This window comes from Macrotis lagotis, chromosome X (genome assembly GCF_037893015.1).
Source record: "Macrotis lagotis isolate mMagLag1 chromosome X, bilby.v1.9.chrom.fasta, whole genome shotgun sequence".
Lineage (NCBI taxonomy): Eukaryota > Metazoa > Chordata > Mammalia > Peramelemorphia > Peramelidae > Macrotis > Macrotis lagotis.
The window spans coordinates 679,951,055-679,971,910 of record NC_133666.1 but is presented as its reverse complement, the minus strand read 5'-3'; the positions used below and the strand labels follow the sequence as shown (position 1 = coordinate 679,971,910).

The 20,856-nt window shown below is 40.6% G+C and overlaps 1 protein-coding gene across 2 annotated transcripts in view; it reads right to left on the bottom strand.

The window, feature by feature from the left end:
• Positions 1-3,692: 3,692 nt before the first annotated feature.
• SUDS3 (SDS3 homolog, SIN3A corepressor complex component) overlaps positions 3,693-20,856 on the bottom strand; it is a 39,896-nt gene continuing 22,732 nt past the window's right edge. For both annotated transcript variants that reach the window (XM_074205943.1, XM_074205945.1), the window contains 6 exons: positions 17,901-17,996; positions 15,582-15,643; positions 15,386-15,407; positions 13,949-14,054; positions 9,226-9,310; positions 3,693-3,885 (listed from right to left, as the gene is read on the bottom strand). In XM_074205943.1, coding sequence (XP_074062044.1) covers positions 3,787-3,885; positions 9,226-9,310; positions 13,949-14,054; positions 15,386-15,407; positions 15,582-15,643; positions 17,901-17,996 — 470 coding nt within the window. In that variant the 3' untranslated portion in view covers positions 3,693-3,786. The remainder of the gene's footprint in view (positions 3,886-9,225; positions 9,311-13,948; positions 14,055-15,385; positions 15,408-15,581; positions 15,644-17,900; positions 17,997-20,856) is intronic.

The following is a 20,856-nucleotide window of genomic DNA, read 5'->3' as shown; positions in this document are numbered from 1 at the left end:
AATTTTTTCCATTAAAGTTCAGTATTAATTACTAAGGTCTCTTGCCCCCTCGAGTAATTGAAAAGCATTTGATAATACTTCCACTGCACTTAAAAAGGTCAGATTTCTTGGTCTAAGAATCATGAAGCAACACTTAATGACCAAAAGAGCATAGAGATGGATTCCCACTTGAATCTGACAACATTCCAAAAAAATCATGTTTTTTTTTCAGAAAAGTCAGTAGTTGACAGGACTCTATGAACACTCACACCAATATGGTATACAAGCAGTAACAGACTACATTAATTTTCTTAAAAAACATATTGTTGGGCGGGGGGAGAAAACAAAAGTTTTACATTTACATTCTTCTTTCAAAGAACACAATGGCACAGCAAATGCTTTTAATATAAAATGTCTACCACATTGTCAGAACTGCAGCAAACAATTTTGCACGTCATTTCTGGTCTGTTGCAGTGGCTTGCACTTTTGGCAAGTTGGCATAAAAGCAACTGTTGTAATGAGATTCCCAAACCCAAGAAATAAATGAGTAGGGTCACTTTTTTTAATTGACAAAATTGGTAAATAATCAATTTACAGTAAGATATAACAATAAAATCTTAAGCCTTCTTCTTTAAGGTTCAATTGAAAATTACTTTTTCCTAGTTACAACCATGTACTAAAAACAAGGGTTTCCCCCTTCCCTACCCACTCCTATTACCAAAGATGGAAAGCTATGTCCTCCCATGGCTTCGAAATAGCATTTCACAAAGATCAAACTTACAAATACCTCCCCTCCCCTCCCCTCCCCTCCCCACCGCGACCCAAATGAAGCCCACTGACAAAATCTGCACGAGCCACTGAGATTTCATCTTTGTCCCAGTTAAGGCAACCAAAAAATGACTGCTACTTATTTGGTAGACATTTCACAAACACAGGTACCAAAAATACCACAATTCTACCAAAAACATCCTGGCTTTGGTACAGCTACAAAAGGCTACCTGAAAAATTTTCAAAATATACACCGGCACTTCAAAGGACCTAAGCTAAGGTTTGACAGGAGCAGGGCAGGATTGCAGCAGGGACTATTTACAATATGGTAGGTAGGGGTATATCTGACAAACGCACACACAATCACACAAGATTATAGACAGAATTATTTGGACTGACCTTTTTCAAAGTGCCAAGTGCAAAAGAAGCCAGCTATTTGAAGGAAACATTTTAATTTAGGAGTTCACCTGGACATCTAGGGGCTAGACATTTTATAACCCAAGATCTTTACCAAAAAATTGCTGCCTTGATCAAGACAAGTGAGTCCTAGGGTCCTAATAGAGTCTCCCCTCCTCTCCTAATTCTACCCTATCCCCAAACCTCTTTCCCTCCAACAGATTTCCTCAATCACAGAATGATCTCCATCTTTTGAGAGGGAAATTCTCACAACTGGATATCTTAAGAGAGTACCAGAAAAAGCAACTGAAATACTACTAGAAAATTCCTTGGTTAACAATAAATATGAGTTGAACTTTCTGGAGGCAGAGAGAGCAAGTTAGTACAGTGTTCCACAAGCCCACTTTAAAATTATTAGAATGTGATCAAGGTGAGCTCAAGAGTCATAAAAGAACTATTATGGGACATTCTGGTGCTCAGGGAGCAGAGGAGAGATGGTGGAGGCAGTGGATTAATACTGGTCTCAAGTTTTCAAAGTTACAGAAGAAGAGGGCAAACACAACTTCTCAAAGCATGACTTAAAAAAAAAAATTGGCCATGTTCCAAAGCACACACACACCCCTGGATGGAAGAAAATGAAAAGGTAGCCCTCTCAGCTGCAGTGAGCAGTGGGTGAGGTCATGGGCAATTCTCTCTGAGAAAAATGAACTTTGGTATTTTGGATTTCATGAAGTTTGTTACTGTTGTTGATAGGCAGAAACAAATGCCTACTTGTTCCAACTGCCATGTCTCCTTGTGTGAACCTAACACACTAAGTGAGCCCACACCACCAGGTTCAGGCGGGTGCATTTTATTAGTTATTTGGGGGCAATGGCCAATTTCTCCATGAGAATTCAGTGGCACTGATAAAGCTGAAAATTCAAGTATGAGAATTTCTTAACATCCACAACTCGCAGAGACCAGTCTGTGCTCTAATTCTGGCCTGAAGGACTACAGGTTAAAGGGAGATTCACAAATGAAAGCGGACCTAGCTGATGCCTCAATGGAACACAAGACACGGTCAGTACTAAGAAAGAGAAACATTTCTTTAAACAGCAAAAATGTTTTGAAAAAAAGACAAGTAGCCTCATTTATCCTATTTTTTGGAAAACGAAGAGAAAATGGGCTTAAAATCATATTGAAAGTAAAACTTGATAAATGTTCACTCCAAATCAAGTATCTTTAATTTCTGGTGGCAATCATGCTAATTCTAATTCCAAAGTCATTTTGGTGAGAGGGTATCACTAGGAATCTCTCAGGGTAAACAAAGCCATTGACAACAAAGAGATTGGGGAGGACACATAATTCCTGCTGCTAATTGCCTCTGAGGTCCTAATGTCAAGGTCACTACAAACATTTCAAAAATGACATCACTATTATAGAAAATACTATCGAGTTATTTCTCCAGTTATCAAAAGGAGAGGGAAAAGGAGAGCATGGAGCGAGGAAAATGACCAGGGACACAAAGAGAGTGTGGCATCTGGGTTCCATTTGGTCAAGTATCAAGTTCATTGATAGCCAAGGCATGACAATGCCACTTCGGCTTGTGCCAAAGCTTTGGGATTCTAGGAGCACTATATTCCAGAAGTCTCTTCCCGTAGGTATTCCAGAATGGCCAAAGAGCTGTAACAGTATTGGCAAGAGGAAATTATCCTGAATTCATGTGAGAGTATACTTATTAATGATTATATCATTGCTATTAGTCTCCTTTACCTTCTACTTGTGGACAACTCAATTAATTCAAGACTATGGTATGTAAGCCTCTTCATCCATTTGGGGTTGGGGGGGAGAAGGGGGAGGAAATACACTAATAAGACAAAGTCCTCTCAAAAGAAATTTTTTTGTTAAATAAAAAAAAAAGCTCACAAATGCCTCAGGATTTAGCCAAGGGTGTCTGAATTAACTGCATGCATTGACTGTTACTCAAAAGATGGTAACATAAGCATATTCTGATTTCTTTATCTTCTCCCCATTACTTTTGGGGCACCTGGAATCCTGGGCAAATCTTTCAGTTGCTCATCCAGTGGTCAGATGTTATAGAAAGTATTTCACAGTGGCAGCAAAGAACAAGGAGAATTCATCTTCTGAGACCTCTGCCCCAAGGCAGATGGAGAAATAACCCATCTAGCTTCTTACCCTGAGACAAGGTCAAGTGACTTGCTCAGATCATATTCAAAATAGTAAACTAAGCAAATGCATATGCTCCCCCCACTGCCCTGAAGATATCTGAAGAGCAAAATCACATCATCAACTCAGCCACATGCATGCATAAGTTCATCCATGTGCATGCATGTGCACACGCTCTCTCTCTCTCTCTCTCACATACACACACACAAACACACACACACACACACACACTCTCCCCCTCCCCCCATATGTAACAAAGTCTCAAAGTAAACTATGGAAGAGATCAAGGGGGTTGCAGGAAAGGGCCAAGGACTATGTGGCCAGCCACAAAGGTGGTCTCGGGATCTGTAACACAGTGTTGTCCGTTTCCAAGGTGGAGTCACTATTATTCCCTATAAGTTTAATTTCTCTTAATAACAAAACTAAAAACAAAAACCACTGGAGGGAAAGTCACGGTGGGGGCAGGGGGGGAGGGGGTCACGCAGCTGAGCGCCGGCGGATCACAAAGAGCCCCCGCTGAAGCTGCCCCAGGTAGATCCTCATCTTGGTGCTGTCGCTGGTCTTCCGGACCCAGATCTGCAGGACAAAGAAGGAGGGGAGAGAACAAGTGCCCTGTGACTGGTGGAGAAGGGAAACTGGAAGATCGAACTAAAGACAACTAGCTAAAAAGAACAACAGTTGGGGCCGCTCAGTGACTTCAGGGAAGAAGGCGAACTGCCATGTTGCACAGTCCCTCAGCTTCAGCAGCTAGCCTTGCTGCCTCTAAAACATAAGATGTGCTTTCCTGGGTGCTTGCCTCATGGCTTTGACTTTTTCTAGCTCAGGAGAAACAGGACCAGCCCTTATTTGCTGAACTTAGCTGAGCAAGAAAGTAGCCAACACTGGATCTTTATTTTCCATTTTTTTCCTTACCCCCAAAAAAAAAGATGTCTGAGGTTTTCCATATCATGGAATTTAAGATGTTTGATAGTTTGGACCAGTGAACCTGTGACTTGGCTTGATCAAAAAAATAAATTCAAGGGGCAATTAGGTGACACGGTGGGTAGAGTACTGGCCTGGAGTCAGGAGGACCTGGGATCAAATTCAGCCTCGGATACTTAATGACCTAGCTGTGTGACCTTGGGCAAGTCAATTAATTACATGGCCTTGCAAAAAAAAAAAAAAAACCATAAAAACAAAAAACCCAAATTCAAACTCCAAGATGAAGTTATTATATTCATAACCACATACTTTAAAAAAATATTTGAAAATATTTCATACCCTTCAATCCAAAGAGTATCCTGAGAATTCAACCATCCCATTTTTCTAAAAGATATTCTAATTTGTCTATTCGTTACATAGTAAAATAATGGAGTGTAACTGAGCATCCATTTAAATTTAAAAGCATTAGAACCTTGAAAAATGTGTAATCTGGGTTCTTTCCCCTGTATTTCATCTTAATGTCTATCAATACCTTCTTATTCATTCTATTCATCATTCACTCTATTCTCAGTGATTACAAAAAGGTGATTCCTAGAAGGGTAGGAGGGGGGCCCTCAGACTCAAGTCCTGGACCAGCCTATTCCTGCTTTCCAACCTCAGGTCAATGTCTTGATCTCTGGGCCTAAGGAGACTCTCCGAGAGCTTCTAAGTCCCTTCCAGCTCTAGAGGGAGGCTCTGGTTAGAATCTTAAGTAACTTACTCAACAGGCATTCAGTAAGTGCCCATGTGCCACAGACAGGAAATCAAAGAATATACATCCATTCCCTAATCACCATGGTATTCATGTTGCATATATATATATATATATATATATATATACACATATACATATACATATATATATATATATATATATATACACTTAATCCTCTGGCAGAATACAAGCTATCGTTCCTTCAGGGAATATCCAAATATATACAGAATAAATAGAAAGCATAGGCAGTTAGGAAGGGAGAGCACTAGGAGTCAGAGGCATTGAGTGCAAAAGGTGGCACTTCAGTTACATCTTGAAGGATAAGAGATACTGGATGAGCTGGAAGGGAGGAGAGAATATATTCCAGGGACAAGGGATAGGCAGGACAAAGGCACAGAGAAGGGAGATGGAAAGAGAAGGGAGGGAAGAGCAATTTGGTTGAGCTCTAGAGTCCAGGAAGGGGAGAAATACAGAAGACAGAATGCACTCAGGTGTGAAAGATGGAGAAGATGGCTCAGAGGGTCTGCTCAGGATAAACCTAAGTTCAAATTCCTCCTTAGTCACTTGCTGTGTAACCCTGGGTGAGTCAACCCACCTCCTTGAGGCTCAGTTTCCTCATCTATAATATGGAGATAATAGGCACTTACTGGACCAGTAAAAGTGTAGTCTCCAATGACACTTATCAATCCTTAGAGAGCTCCAGAAATACTAATTATTACCATTATTCTACAGGTAAACAATCCATCAATTATGTATAAGCAGCCAGCATAGGAGAACAAGAGAGTCTGGAGAAAAGCAAGAAACCCCAACCCTTGGCAGAGGAGTGAAATGGGCAGGGCAAAGGGTAGGCCAGGTCAGATTTAGGGACCAAGAGAAAATGGTCAGCTAAAGCCTTCAGCAGTTTCGGTTAAGTGATGTTTAGAAGCTAGGGCAGAGAAGATAATGAAAGGAGAGGTAGCTTTTCCTAGGAGTTTGGCAAATAAAGGGAAGAGATATTTGAGACAAGAGTCAAAGGGGGTCATAGGATCGATTGAGAGGTTTTAAGTATTGGGGAAATGACATGTTTCAAGGTAAGAGGGAATGAACCAGTGTTGAAGATGAAAGAGCAAGAAGATAATTATGAGATCATTCTGCAAAAACAGATATGAGGGAGTGGGATCAAGGGGGTGGCCTTGCCAAGGAACAAGGCTACCTGATCATCAGAAAAAAAAACAACTTAAGAAAAGGAAGAAAAGAATGTGGGATTGATATGAAATGATTGATTCAACAAGAGCAGAAGGGAAAAAGAAAGCACTCAATGCAAATGTCCTTGACTTTCTCAGGGAAGAAGCAAGATCCTCAGTTAAGATATTGGGTGAGAAGGAGAAAGAGTGGGAATCTTGAGAACAGATTAGGAATGGCTTTTGAGGGTTGTGAGAGAAGCAAATAAGTATCACAACTCTTCACTAAGCAAAAAAGTTTGCTTCTGGCTAGTGAAAAAGAGGAGAAGCCCCTGGACACTCAAGTCCAGTGCTCTCTTGGTCTCTGAGTCTTCTTTGTCAGAAAAGTAGTCAAAAAAATTAGCTTGGAGAGCTTGACTTCTGCCAATGGTCACTCTCTCCTGTGATATTACTGTGATTTCATCTCACCCCTCCCCCCCCCCAAAAAATGTGAACATGTTATTCCTCACTGAAAGGCAAATTCTGCCCCTCCCCCACTCCCACCCCCAGCCCCCCTCTTTGCTGTATTCTGGGATGGACAGGCCTTTTTCCCCATCTCATTTCTTCCACTCTTACTAAAAGAGGTGGGAAAGTAAGTTTCATGAAGCATAGAGGTTATGAACCTAGATCTCTCATTTACATACACAAACATCATTTTCATACATACCTGTCTGTTATTCTACCATTCAAAAACAAAACCTCATTTCTCAATGTCTTCTCTATTCCTAATCCAATATAATAAATTATATTAGGGACGTTTTAAAGTTAAGAATATTTGACAAAAAAGGGGAAAAATCCATGAAGATGTCACAGGGTTGGTAAGTAAAGTGCTGGGTCTAAAGTAAAGTAGATCAGGACCAATTTAAACCTCTGCTCTCCAGTGACCAACTTGGCCATAGTCACACTATGGGTCACCTCTGCCCAACCTACCAAGGGCACCAGAACTTCAACTTCACTTAATAATAGACTTGAATGAACTCTAGAAGTTGAGAAATGTCTGTTACCAGAGCACAAAGCTCATCCCTCCCAAGGATGAATCTTTCCCTTGTTGGCCCCTTTAGAGGCTCTATTAAGCCTATAAAATGGAGAGGTATTTCATTTTTTACAATATGACCATCAGACTCACCAAGGAATGTCCCTGCAAGCTGGTACTACCACACTGGTTCTGCAGGCATCTGGTGGCCATGGCTGCCTTGCCTGGCACCCGGAAAAGGACACTGTAAATACTTGCTTCATATTTCAAAGTACCAAAATTTCATCAATGGCCATGCTAAAACTCCCTTCTGCTGTTAGTCCTCACCTTCCCAAACCTTCAGTCTCCCTAATCTGTTGTAATCAATCAAGCTCTCTCATTGGTTAGGTGATCCATTGGTGAAGATCCACTCCACTTAGCCTGTGATTCTCAGAAAGAGTCAACCAACAACCATTTATTAAGCACCTTCTCTGAGTCAGGCACTCTGCTAAACCCTGGAGACACAAAAGGAGGTTCAAGATAGTCTGTGCCCTTAAGGGAGGCAACATTAAAACACATATGTACTAACAATCTGGGAAGGGACTGGGGTGGGGGGGTTCTTATAGAAGGTGGGGTTTAAGCTGGAGCTTAAGGAAAGCAAAGGAAGTCAACAATTTGAGCAGTGAAGGGAGAACATTCTGGGCAAGAGGACAACCAGAGAGAATGCCTGGTGGCACAAGATGGAGTAAGGCTTAAAAAGATTGGAAAGCAAGGGGTGGGGGGAGAGGGAGGAGAGGTAATGAAGGACTCTGAATTGTCAAAACAAGGGAACCATTGACCTTTTCTGGGACCATGAGAGGATTAAGGCAGACATGGTAGGCCCAATGTTTTAGGAAAATGAGGTTGAATGGATTGAAGTACAGTAAGTCCAGATAAGTGGGCCAATCAGGTTGGTGGTGACCAGAGGTCTGCACGAGGGCCTCAGCACTGTCAGAGGAGAGAAGTGCATTAGAGATATGACAACAGTGAAATCACTGGACTTCTGGCAACAGTTTGGAAATAGGGGATAAGAGAGATTGAGGAGGCTAGGAGGAAGAGGAACTGTCTCTAGGCACAGAAAAGGAAGAGAGATGAAAGGGAAAACAGTAAGCTTCATTTTGCTCCTGAGATACAATCCACTGCCAGGTCTACACCTGAATTCTTTCCAGTTTGGTAAGACCTGACAAAGCTCATGACAAGGAGGCAAAGCTCCTTCGCCACCACAATGAGGTCTTAGTAAGGGAATGACTTTTGACATGGTCGATATTATGTTCATTAAATGAAATGCCTTCTAATGATTTTTCTAGCAACAGTCCCATTGGCCTCAACTTTCTCTATGGGGTCATCAGTATCTGGTCTTGAAATCTGTCAGATGAACAGGGCCACAGCAGCTTCTCCACCCCATCACTTCTCTCATTTGGTCTAAGAGCAGAGAGACCCTCAGGACTGTTTGGAAGGGATGACCTTCCAGATACTCTGTATACACCTTGGACAAATCTATTTGTACCCTCAGAGAAGGGAGCCTGAACCCTGGAGGTGAACAGAAATGATTTAGAGGCACTACAAGTGTGGAATAAAAAAAAATTTCACAAACTAAGCATATTTAAGGACATTTTCCATTTCAAAGTCTGGGAGAATAGAAAAAGCTTATGCCATTTCATAATCCAGTTTTTATTAGATTTTTCCTGCATTAACATGAATCAGTAACACAGAGGAGAGAGATGTAAAAATCAATTTCATTGCAGACATATGTGCCCTGATAAAAGATCAAATCAAAGCAGCTATTCAAGTTTTAAACTTTTTAAACCACTAGCAATGCAAGTCACACAGGGGTTACCATCCCTCTGAGACAGGCTAAAGTAAGAAGACTGACTTTCCCTATTGCCTTTTCATTCCAGTTTTGTTCTAATTAGGCAATATACACACACACACACAGCCAAGACAAGACCAAACTGCAAGGTCTAAGGGCCTGGGTCTGAGTGCTAAGAATGGGGAAAAGAAACATAGTGTGTGCACACTCCATTCCCCCCCCCACCCCATATCCCACCTACCTCATTGGCACCAACAGAACTGATCACACAGCTTATCTTGGTGTTCTCTTTTGACTCCAAATAGATAGCCTGGCTCTTGTGGTACCTATCAAAAATAAAATATGAATTAATATTTTTAAAATGTGTCTAGAGGACAACCTGATTATTTACAATGCCAAAATTAAGTCTAAAATTGACTTAGAAAAACAGCTTAAGGAAGCCTTGCATCCATGGACTAGATGATTTCATAGATGATTCCCTCCCCCCCCCCAATTCTAACACTAGAATTTTGATTTATAACCCTATTTCTCTTAGCCCTCAGGCTTTCAGCATTGCAGCAATCAAGCTTCCACTTTCCAAGCAAAAGGTAGGGTTAGGCAACTTCCCAGGGAATTTGGCTCTGTTTAAATGTGGGATTAATGAGAAGGCAGACTGAAAAAAATTCCAGTTCCACAACAGGTTTGTAACTCAATTTACCAAGTCTTTTATGTCTTCTGCCCTCTCCCCCCACTCCAACCTGGACCTCTATGAAAAACCTGCAATTCAGGAGCAAAGCCAAGGATCAGAAAGATACAACAAGACTGGCAAAGTTGGGACATGGCAGCTTCCACCAAGGATCTGGCAGCAGCTGTTGGATTTCAAGGGTGAGAAGCCTCCCTTGAAAAAGCCCTGGCCCAGGCCAAGCCTAAAAACTCCTTCATTCATCCTCCTTTCAATTAGTTTGGGTCATAAACAGTAGTTCTAATCACCCTTCAACCTGTGGTTTAGTCCTTCCTCTTACCAAGCTTTTTATAGTGAGGAAAAGTCCTGCCTTGGTCATTTAATGTCATAGATACAGAGGCAGAAAAGACCTCCAGGATTATCTCATCCACCCAAGAATGGTACATTCAAGAAGAAAACATATTGAGAACAGTTTTCTGCTGACAGTCCAGTGGTCTAACGCCACCTATTCAAAGTAAGTGTGCTTGTTTCTGGCAGAAGCCTTTCTCAATCCTTCCAAAGCACTTGCTAATCGCCTTCTTCCTGAGCTTCCCTTCCATATTCTTCATCTGAACCTAGTTGTTTGAACGTCAAATTCTTATTAGTCTAAGAGTCCCTTGAGGACAGACTGCCTTTTACCTTTCCTTGCAAGCCAAGCACAATGCCTTACACATAGTAGGTCCTTACAAAGTGCTGTTGATTCACTCACTAATGATAGGGCACTTCCTGGTGAAATGGGCCTAATAAACTCCATTTAAAAGGAAATCATAATGAAGCTCAACCTCCAGATGATTTTTTAGTCTCAGTTTCCAAGGCCTGAGGCAGTGCTCACACCCAGAGAGCTGGACTAATCACACCTAATTCAGATAAGGAGTAGTCAATAAAAATGCTCCTAGGCCAGTCAAGATACTAGACCATCACAAAGTCTCAAGTGCTAAATGAAAAGAAGCCTGGCTGAGGATAGCCAAGAAATGTACTTGTCAGAGTCCATCTCTGATAAGGGGGAGTCCACCAATCCCACAGAAGTAACACAATTCCTTCAAGCAATGGTCCAGAAGGCAGTGAAAGTTTAAGCATGGGTCCTACACAAGTGAGCTATTAATAAATAAATACTAAAATAATATATATCTGAGCAATCAGTCAGAAGTCTTTATGGTACTATCGTCACTCTAGGAAGAATCAGAAGGATGAAAAATCAAGGTACAAGTTACAAAGATCTGTCTGCCAGTCAAATCCAGAAAACAGCCAGTTAACTGAAGAAATCTTCTGGCATGCTCATCTATATATCCCAAATGGATGAACACATAAACTGCCTTAGAAGTATTCTCTGTAGAGCATGAAAGGTAACCAATGACAGCACCAACAACATGGTCCACCATCTCTGCAAAGTGGCACCTGACAGCTGACCTCCTCTACCCCTCCACCATCTGGAGAGTTGCTACAACAGTTAACAGGAGATTAAAGCCCTACCATAATTGCTAACTCATATTGTACATGCTTCTGTAAGAGGGCATAAGCTACCAAGGCTGCTGAGAAATGGTCACTTCCAAGTCCCACAGAGACAGATTTCACAAGGAACTTCCTAGTGGAAAAAAAAAATGAATGAAAAATGACAGTCTCATCTGAAGTTTATTTTTCAGTTCCTGTGAATTGATGAGCAAAAAAGAGGAATACAAAAGATTTAAAGGCAAAGACACAACATGCTTCCCAGTCATAAAAGCTCAACTGCTTCAGAATATATAGGATAAAGGAAGGTGAATTTGTGACTTTTTTCAAATGATATGATAGCTTTGTCAAACTTCCTATAGAAATTCATGTCCCCAAAATTCTTTAAATTCTGCAGGAAGGCAGAAACAACCCCAAACGGCCAAATGGCCCCACACAAGAATCTACGTAGTATATGACTAATGGAGACTGCATCTGGACATCATTAATTCTGGTATTCTGACAGTTTGTCTAGTTAAAAAGGCCAGAGGAATCAAAAGATCTCTTGGAATGGTATTTTTTTTAAAAAAGAAGAATGGGACAAAGAGAGGGAAGTATTTAAATTTCTTGTTCTATTAGGTTTCCTGCTACTAAGGATCTATATTTCACACAAAGAAAGAACTTCACATTACAGCTACAGAGCCTCAGGAAAGCAAATTGCTCACTGTAAATACTCATTATTTGGGAAATATGAGTATCTCCTGTCACCCCAGGGGTAGAGAGTTCAGTTCTTTTGAGTTTCTTCAATTCTGGGACACACAAGAAGTTTCAGTTTTAACAAAATGGGGGAGAGAGAGGCAGAGAGAAGGAAGAAGTCTCTCACTTGTGAATTTTTAAGTATCAACTACTTTATTATAAATCAAAATTGAAACAACTATGATAGTGGGATATAAAGTGACTAAGATGAATTACCTAGGCAAAGAAGCAAAGGATTCAAATCTTTAGCAAAGGAATATCATTCAGTAATCACTCAGAGGTTCAGATTCCAATCATTTTGCAGTCATTGTGACATCAGAAACATTCATAAAGGTCTATTATGGACCCCAAAATTGTTAGAAAGTCTGAAAGGATTTAGTTAATGCTCTGGAATCTGCCCTGATTTCTGAAGTAAGAGCAACAAGGGGGAGAGGAGAATTTTAAGCAGTGGGTTGATACCAGATATCAAGCATCAAAAGCCTGGTGGGATACTGAGGCTCCACTTGTGGGAGAATCACAAAAACACATTATCAGCTAGGAGAGGGAAAAGTCCCATCAGAGAAATATTCCATGTTTTATGAAATCTCAGAGTGAGGGGTCAAAGAGGAAGAACACAAGATGCAAAGAAATAAGTGAGGCCCAGCAGAAAGCAGCAAATTAAACATGAATCCTGTTAAGGAAGTCCCATGCTTTCAGGGAGTTTATTCCTGAATTAAAGGAAGAAAGTAAAAGACCATAAAATTGTTATTGGACTCAAAAAGCAACAGCCCTCCCTGGGAGAAGAGCGGAGTCATTTCAGAGTTTTTCTGCTTAGTTCAGGGGAAGTTTTACTTATTCCTTCCAATGACAACTTTGCCTAAACTGCTTCCTATTTGTGCTTGGCAGGAAAGGAAGGAGAGAAAGAAACAGAAAGACAGAGGAAGAGAAAGAAAGCAACCCCCTCCCCCGCATGAATGAGCACCAGGAGCTTCTCTAGTTATCAGTGAAGGGAGGGAGATGTGCCCATCTTCTGATGCTTGGCCTGTCGAGACTGATCACAGGACTTGTGCCCGGACACAGCAGAACTTTTCTTGGGAATTGTCATGACTGCTTTTCTTTTGAAGGATTCGGACTTTTCTGATCATTCACCCAGATGACACATTTCATAAAGTCTTGGGATAAACTTGGGAGAAGGGAGATGCCCAAGCAAAGCGCTTACAAAAGCGATCACCAGTTGAAATACCACAGGGCTCTACAACTCACAAGTACGTAAGAGTGCCGGGAAGATTTATCATTTTGGAAGATGGCTCTTCTGTGTGGGTTTGCTCTTTAAAGGTTATTTGGTTTTCATGATTGGAAACATTTGTCATCTGCTCCTGCTCAGTGCGGTCTGTGGGCCTGCCCGGCTCTGCCACCTCGTGGCCAAAGTCCAGACATGCACCTTCCCTACACAAAGCCGATGACTACCAGAGCTCTGAGAGCCAACAAGAGGTTTCCCGGGTCTCCTTACAATAATGTTGCCAGAGAAACCAAAGGTTCGCCACTCACCCAGACAATGTACTCCAACTGCCTGTAGATCCCCTGAGATGAGGAGAGGGCTGCTCCAGGAGACTAGGGCAGGAAGACCCCAAACACCAAAGGCTAACCCCCCAGACTGCTGGGCTACCCCCCCAGACTGCTGGACAACACCCATCAGGGACTTTTAAACAAACCCCAGTGGGAATGTGACTCAGCTGAATGCCTGTTTATGACGCTTAAGTGCTCCCTTCCATGTTTTGCTGAATATCCTTTCTGCTACCAATGAATGATGTTAGGGAATGGAAATGGGCCTTTAACCAACCCAACTCCTGTACCTCAGGAAAGCATCTGAACTGCAGCTGCTAGATTTTTCAGTGACTCCGCACTACCCAGTTCCCACATCTCTAGTCTACACTGGAAGGGTAGTAGTGCCAGGGCAAGACTACCATACAAGATGGAGCACAAGTCAATGAAACACACAGAACAAGTAAGCTCCCAATTTTTCTTTTCCCTCCTTCTCCCCCCCTCACCCTTAATTCCTTTTTAGGACTAATTCACAGTAAACATGAGCCTACCCACCACCTACCATCTTTTATCATAGTAGAGTTTGCCATCTTCTATCCGAGCTTCAAACCGCTGGGCAGGAGATTCTGCAGGTGTTGAAGGGAGATGCTCTGGAGAAGAGGGAGATGCTGAAAAAGCAAATACAATCAAAATCACTGCGCCGGGCACTAGAACACATGCTTAACTGAAGAGCATTTAATAATGAAAAACTGAAATCACAAGAGACTAGCACAGAAGATAAAAGGATAACTCCGCTAATTGCCTTTGAGATAGAACAAAATGAAATTACCATACTGGTCCAAATGGAAGTCAAACTCCCCTCCCCACCCCGCCAAAAATCTGGCTCAAATGAAATCTGAGTGAAGTCTGTAATTACAACCATATGAAGAAAATGACAATGAAAATGAAAAGGACAAAGAATGCAATGACAACAAAAATGAGTAAGACATTTAGTGGATTGAAAAGACCTTTTGTGGTAAATATATTTTTAATACAGTAATTTTGTGCAACTGTATAAAATATAGTTATTTTTATACAGATACCCACACATGCAGGTACATGAGTGCACACACATAAGCTTATCTTCCCCTCTCAAGTGGGATCTAATTTTAGAGGCAGGGCCTGAATTGGGGGTGATCTATATTTAGATCAATATGGTATTTCAGAAAATGCACATGACTAGGCAGAGCTAGTTTCCATAGTAAAGACACTAAATGTGCAGGGGATCAAGCCCTCAGGAGGTCTAAAATATATTCCCTATTGACTCACACAGCAGCAATGATTTCTGAGACACAGGTATGTTCTATAAGAAAAGGCAATCCACCAGAGAGAAAAATCTTCTAGAAGAATAAAAAAACAAAAAATAAGAAAGCCTTCTATTTCTTTTACCCAAATGGTGAGTTATCACCATTTTTAAAAATTTAAAAACTGGATTAACATAGAACTGAGTTGGAAGGACCCTTCTGAATCATAATCCTCGAATACTTCCATGATGAAGTTTGGCTCCCTACAACAAAAGAAAGCTTTACAAGATGACAACCAAGGGCTAAAACCCCAACCATTATATTCCAGACTAAACTCCCAAAAGCTTGGGCATCTTGCTGGTTACTACATGGATGGGCAAGGTGGATGTGCGCTTACATCTTATGTCTGCCCTCTACAGAGTGGGGAGTCTTTCCCCACTCACTCCTCAGATGTCTCTTTCATAATCAATTCCAAGGATAAACAAAGTAAAGTTAAAAGCATCTGTAAAGCAGTAGTTGGGAAGGAAGGAGAAGTCTAAAGTCTCCTCTTGGTTTTCATGATGGCTGCCTCTGGGCAGATTGAGAACAAGCTGTTAATTCTGAAAAATAAATGGATCAAATAAGACAACCCAACAACGATTCCTTAACAAGTATTTATACATTCTTATGAAAAAGATGAACAGACAACACAAATGTCAACACCACTAGACACTTACCTGGTCTCTTGGGTGATTTAAGCTGCAGGAAGAACAACAACAAAAAATTAACTTCAGTAAAAATCTATTCAAATGTAACTTGGGGCATCAACTTGAGGTATACTCAAAAACAACTTGGGGTATAAATCAAGTGAAACAAATCATTTTCTCAAGGTTGAATGCCAACATTTCTCAAAAAATTAAATAACAGTATTACCTTATTTAATGTCCTGAGATCCTCCATGATTTGTTCATCTGTTAACAAATAGTTCAGCTGGGGTGCTGAGAGTTAAAGAAAAATATAAGCACTGTGCAAGAAACAAAGAAATCGAGACAATTAAGGGTTACTCACCGATTTTATCACAACTAATTTGAACATTTTGATTTCCTACAATTCAACTTAAAAAAACATATACTGACTTTCTGCTTCAAGGAAAGTGCTATGCTACAACCAAATGTTGTAGAACCACACATCTGAAGCTAAAAGAAATTACAAACATCACCTCATCTTCCCATCTTTTCAGATGAGAAACGGAAGACCAGAGAGGGGAAAAAAACTTGTCCAAGACCACACAGGTGATGACAGTTCATAGAGCTGTGAGATCAAGGTCTTTCCAAGGCCCATTCCAGTTCTTGTTCCATTACGCTCATCCATCTTTGTCTATTTCCACTCCATTGGTCTTGCTGACCAAGGGCACCAAGGAAACACATCAGCTGCTATCAGTTATCTTTAAGGATCTGGTTAGAAGGAGGATTAACTGGAAGGAAGATTTAGTTTTTTGGATGACAAGAGGATAGAGAAACAGGTACAATGGGAAAAAAGGAGACAAATCCTCATGATGATAAAATATTTTATAAGCATTGAATGTCATTTCTCCAAAAAGGTCAGAGGAACCTTCCTATCGAGGAAGCCATTTGTCCTAGCAACAGCGAATTAAATACTGAGCTAAATACATCATTTCGGGCTGCCTCTAGGCAAGAAAATATCTAAACTAACAAGTAAAATAATGGACATAGTACTAGGCTTGGAGTAACAAGATGTGAATCCTGACATAGACACTTGCTACCCAGGGGTCTTTTGAGTGTCAGTTTCCTTATCTGTAAAATGGTACCTATCTTACAGAACTGATAAGAGAATCAAATGAGACAAAATCTGTTTAAAGCACTTTTCAAACATTTAAGCATTATATAAACTTGGGATATTATTAGCTATTCCACTACTACCAACCTGGGAGGGTTGTATGGGTATATGGGTATTCAAGAACTAGCACTATTAGCACTATGAGGACTTGCCAAACCCTTTCCAGGGTTACTCATCCATCTTTAGTATTTACCTTTCACCCAATTCTCATCTGTGGCTCCAAGAAACTAGTATACAGAGCAACCACAACCCAGGAAGACCATCTCAGCAGATGGGCTAAACTACGTTGAGGATACAAAAGAGGCCACAGATCCTTTAGCAGGGTGCAGTGGTATCTACTCCAAGAATGGGAAGACTTGTCTCAGTGGAACAGGGGGATGAGAACAATTTGCTTCCACAACCATGAAGGAGGCTAGGTGTTGTGGAACACTTAAAAGCTTGGTCAGAACATTGAAGACAAGTCCTCATCCATTGCACCCTGGATTCTTACCAGTCATCCTGACTTTTGTCTTGCACTGGACATTGATAACTCTGAGGCAGGTGACTTTGTGCCATGCTGCCTCACTTGACACAATTTACAAATAAGTCAAGCAAAAATGGACAAACCACCACCATCCAGATTACAAAAGCTTTGTGATGTAAATGAAACCGCTCATTTAAAGTCTATTAACCCTTGCTGACTTTTCATGGGCAAATATCATTGAGATAATACAAGACTAGGTACTACTCACTTCAAAGATTGGAGAAACAAACCCCAGATGGAATTAGTTGCCTAAAATTTAAAAATCAATGTTAGCACTAATAATAAGACTATAATTCAACTTCCTCCCAGAAAGCTTTTCAAAAAACTTCCCAACTTACAGAATATAGTTATGAAGATTAAGAACAGAGGTTCCTAACCTGGGACCCATTAATTGATTGATTGATTAATTAATTTTTAAAATTTTTATATAAGGCAATGGGGTTAAGTGACTTGCCCAAGGTCAAACAGCTAGGCAATTATTAAGTGTTTGAGGCTGCATTTGAAGTCAGGTCCTCCTGACCACAGGGTCAGCGCTCTAGCCAATGTGCCACCTAGCTGCCCCTGCTAATTTTTTTAAAAAAATATTTTGTTAACCATCTTTCAGTTTACTGATTTACTCTGCAATCTTGTGGAGTTTATTTTAAGCATTTAAAACCATGATCTTGATGTCCACAGACTCCACCAGTTTCGATTCATGACACACAAAATAAGCTCCTGATTTAGATACAAACACAAATGGTCAATTCTTGTTCCATGGAATCAATGTTTTAAATCTATTCCTCAATTAGGTACTAATGATCCCTGAAGGGCAAACATATGGATGATATAAGGTAAGGATTTAGTATAGAACATTTCTACGCAAACAAGGATATCAGGGGCAGGTTTCCGCCTCTTGTCTGGAATTGGAACTGGATCATTTGGCCGCCGCCTCAATTTCCTTGTCATGATAGGCTTCACTTCCATGGAATCTAAAGGAAGAAATGGAATGGACTAGAGTCAAACTACTGCATTAAAGCAAGAACAATTCCTAAAGGCTGAACTTATAAAATCTTCAAAACACTATCAAGATTGTCTAATGGGTTGAGTCCAACTCCTATGTACACTATAGATTTTGGCACACTCATGCTTGTGAAATTTAAATTTAAAATGGGTTTTTGAAATTACAACACTGGTCACCCCTCTCTTTGTACCAATGAAACCATGAATTTGACTGTTCACCCTTCAAAATGGGTAAATGGAACCAACAAGTGGGTTTATCAACTGCTCTTAATGGCCACTGGCCAATAAAGAATACTGAGGCTTTTATACCATATTTGTCTCCATTAATAAGTTCCAGGTTTATTTCTTCTTTCATTTATTTTTACAACCTTTTATGGCTTCTTGACTATAGCAAATGCTACTAGCTTAAAAAAAAAAAGCCAAGGCTGACTCCTCAATAAAACCAGTCCATTATTATTCAAACAAAATCATTGGAGGCAAAGAAGAGATGATGGCTTGCTGGAATTCAAATTTAGCCAAGAAGATTCATTCTGCTAAAGTAAAGAGGCAGTTCCTAGATTATACAATAAATATTATGCCAAACAATGTCAAAAGACATTAGATAGCTGCAAACTGTTAGAAGATGATAGTTAGGCAAAGTGTATCTTTGCATTCATAAGGATGATGGGGATAAAACCTTATCTGTAGGTAGGTGAGAGACAAGGAAATAAGCAACAAAAACTATGTTTATAAAATGGCACTCAGAAAGCATAAGAAGTGACTGGGGGAGAGAGCTCCCTTTGGAAGAGATCTTTGAGAAAACTAAACTAAGTGAACTTCAGGCAAGCTAGCTCCGACTAGAGGCCCTTGATTATAAATTCCTACCAATTAGTTTCAGTTTTTCAGCCACTATTTAATTCTGCAAAATCTCTCTTTGCTAAAAGCTGCATAAACTTTAAGACTCAAACAGAAATCATATGATCTTTAACATTTTTTTATGTGACCCTAACAACTTTGAGAATACATGCTAGCCTGGAAAAAAAAAGCATCATGTGAGATCATCAAACCTAAAAAGGGCAACTCAAAAAATAGTGGTTGTTAAGAGCAATGAAAAGAATGAAGAAATCAAAGGGTCCCCTAAGAAAGAGCCTTGATTTACATGTCTTAAAAACTGGAGGAATCAGCCTGTATTTGATTCTGAAAGGTCTTTCTGGATATTGAGTGGCTGACAGCATGGATTTGGAAGGTGGGAGGAAATGGAAGAGTAAAAGAGAGAATTGTTATCGATAACCTACATGTTCTTAACTATTTTGAAAATTTTGACCTACAACTCTGCCGTAAATTCTATTCACATTTGACAGAACTGAACCCTCCTTTCTTCCCTCCCTTCTACTATGACTGGAGAAGGTAGCACCTCTTTGCCAGGTTCACCAGTTAGCAATGATCTCCAAATCCTTGCTCCCCACTTCAGTCCTTTCTAGAGTCCTCCTTCTTTCCTGGGCCATCACTATCCCCGGTGATGCAAGTCCTCATCACTACTGTAATGATAACCTGCTGGTTGGTCCACCTGTCTCTACCTATTCAAACTCATCTTCCTAAAATGCAGATCTGATCATGTCCCACCTCCAAATCAATAAGCTCCAAGAACTGCCTATTACCTCCAGGATCAAACAGAAAATTCTTAAGTCTCCTCTGGTGAGCCAGAATTCAGCTCCTGCTCACAAGGCTCGGTCCTGGGCACTTCTACAGCTCATGGTGACCTCTTCAGTTTTCCTAAGTTGAAAGATCTATAATGTAATTAACTACAAAGTTGACAAAATCTAGGATCTAACCTCACCTCTCTTTTGAATTCCAGCCTCCTAATATCAACTTTGCCTTGGATACAAATCTAACAGCTGGGAAATAAACAGCTAAAATAAAAGAGAAAGAAGCCAATCACAGATATTAACTATGGTGAAAGAGTTTAACAGTTTCCTGACTGGTCTCCCAACTTCCAGTCTCTTCCCAATCCAGCCAGCCCCTACCTAAGTGCCATTCTTGCTAGCTGTGTGATTCTGGACAAGTCACTTAACACCTCTCTTTGTCTCAGTTTTCTCATCTATAAAAGAAGTATACTAATACTAGCAACTACATCCCAAGGATGCTATGAAGATCCAATGAAATAATGATTGTACCGTAGCACTAAGCCCAATACTGGCATATAACAAGTACTACATAAATGTCAATTATTATCCTCATCCTCATCATTATCATCATCACCATCATCCCCTCTTAAGAAAATTTCTCAGCCAAGTTTTCTGCAGTCTGACCACTACCTCTCTTCCCATACTTCACACACTCTGTTATAGCTGCTCCCCAAACTCTACAATTCACATCTCACTTTTTGGCAGGTGCACTTACTACCTGCTGTGCCTAGGACCCTCCTGGCTGCTGCCTCTTCAGACCCTCAGTTCCCTTCATAATCATCCCAGTGACCACTTCTGCCTCAAATCCCTTGGCTGTCAATGTTCTGTCTTTCATTACCTATCATTACTGTGCTGCATCCCCCACCACAATGTAGGCTTCCTGTAGTCCAGGGGTGGTCTTGCCACCTGCACTGCCAACACCTACTACTGACATTAATATTGGATGAACTGAATTAAGATAACAGAATTGACTAGTGACAATGAACTAAAAGAGGCAACCTTTGTAACTTGAGACCAAAGCTTTCAGAGACTTGGAAATCTTATTCAAATAAAACAAAGAGGAGAAAGTCTATAGAGGTAAGATTAATAAGGATCTCTCAGCTCAACAACCTCTGTGTTACCTCTGAAATTCAGTCTTCATTTTCCAATCCAGCTATTAAACAGG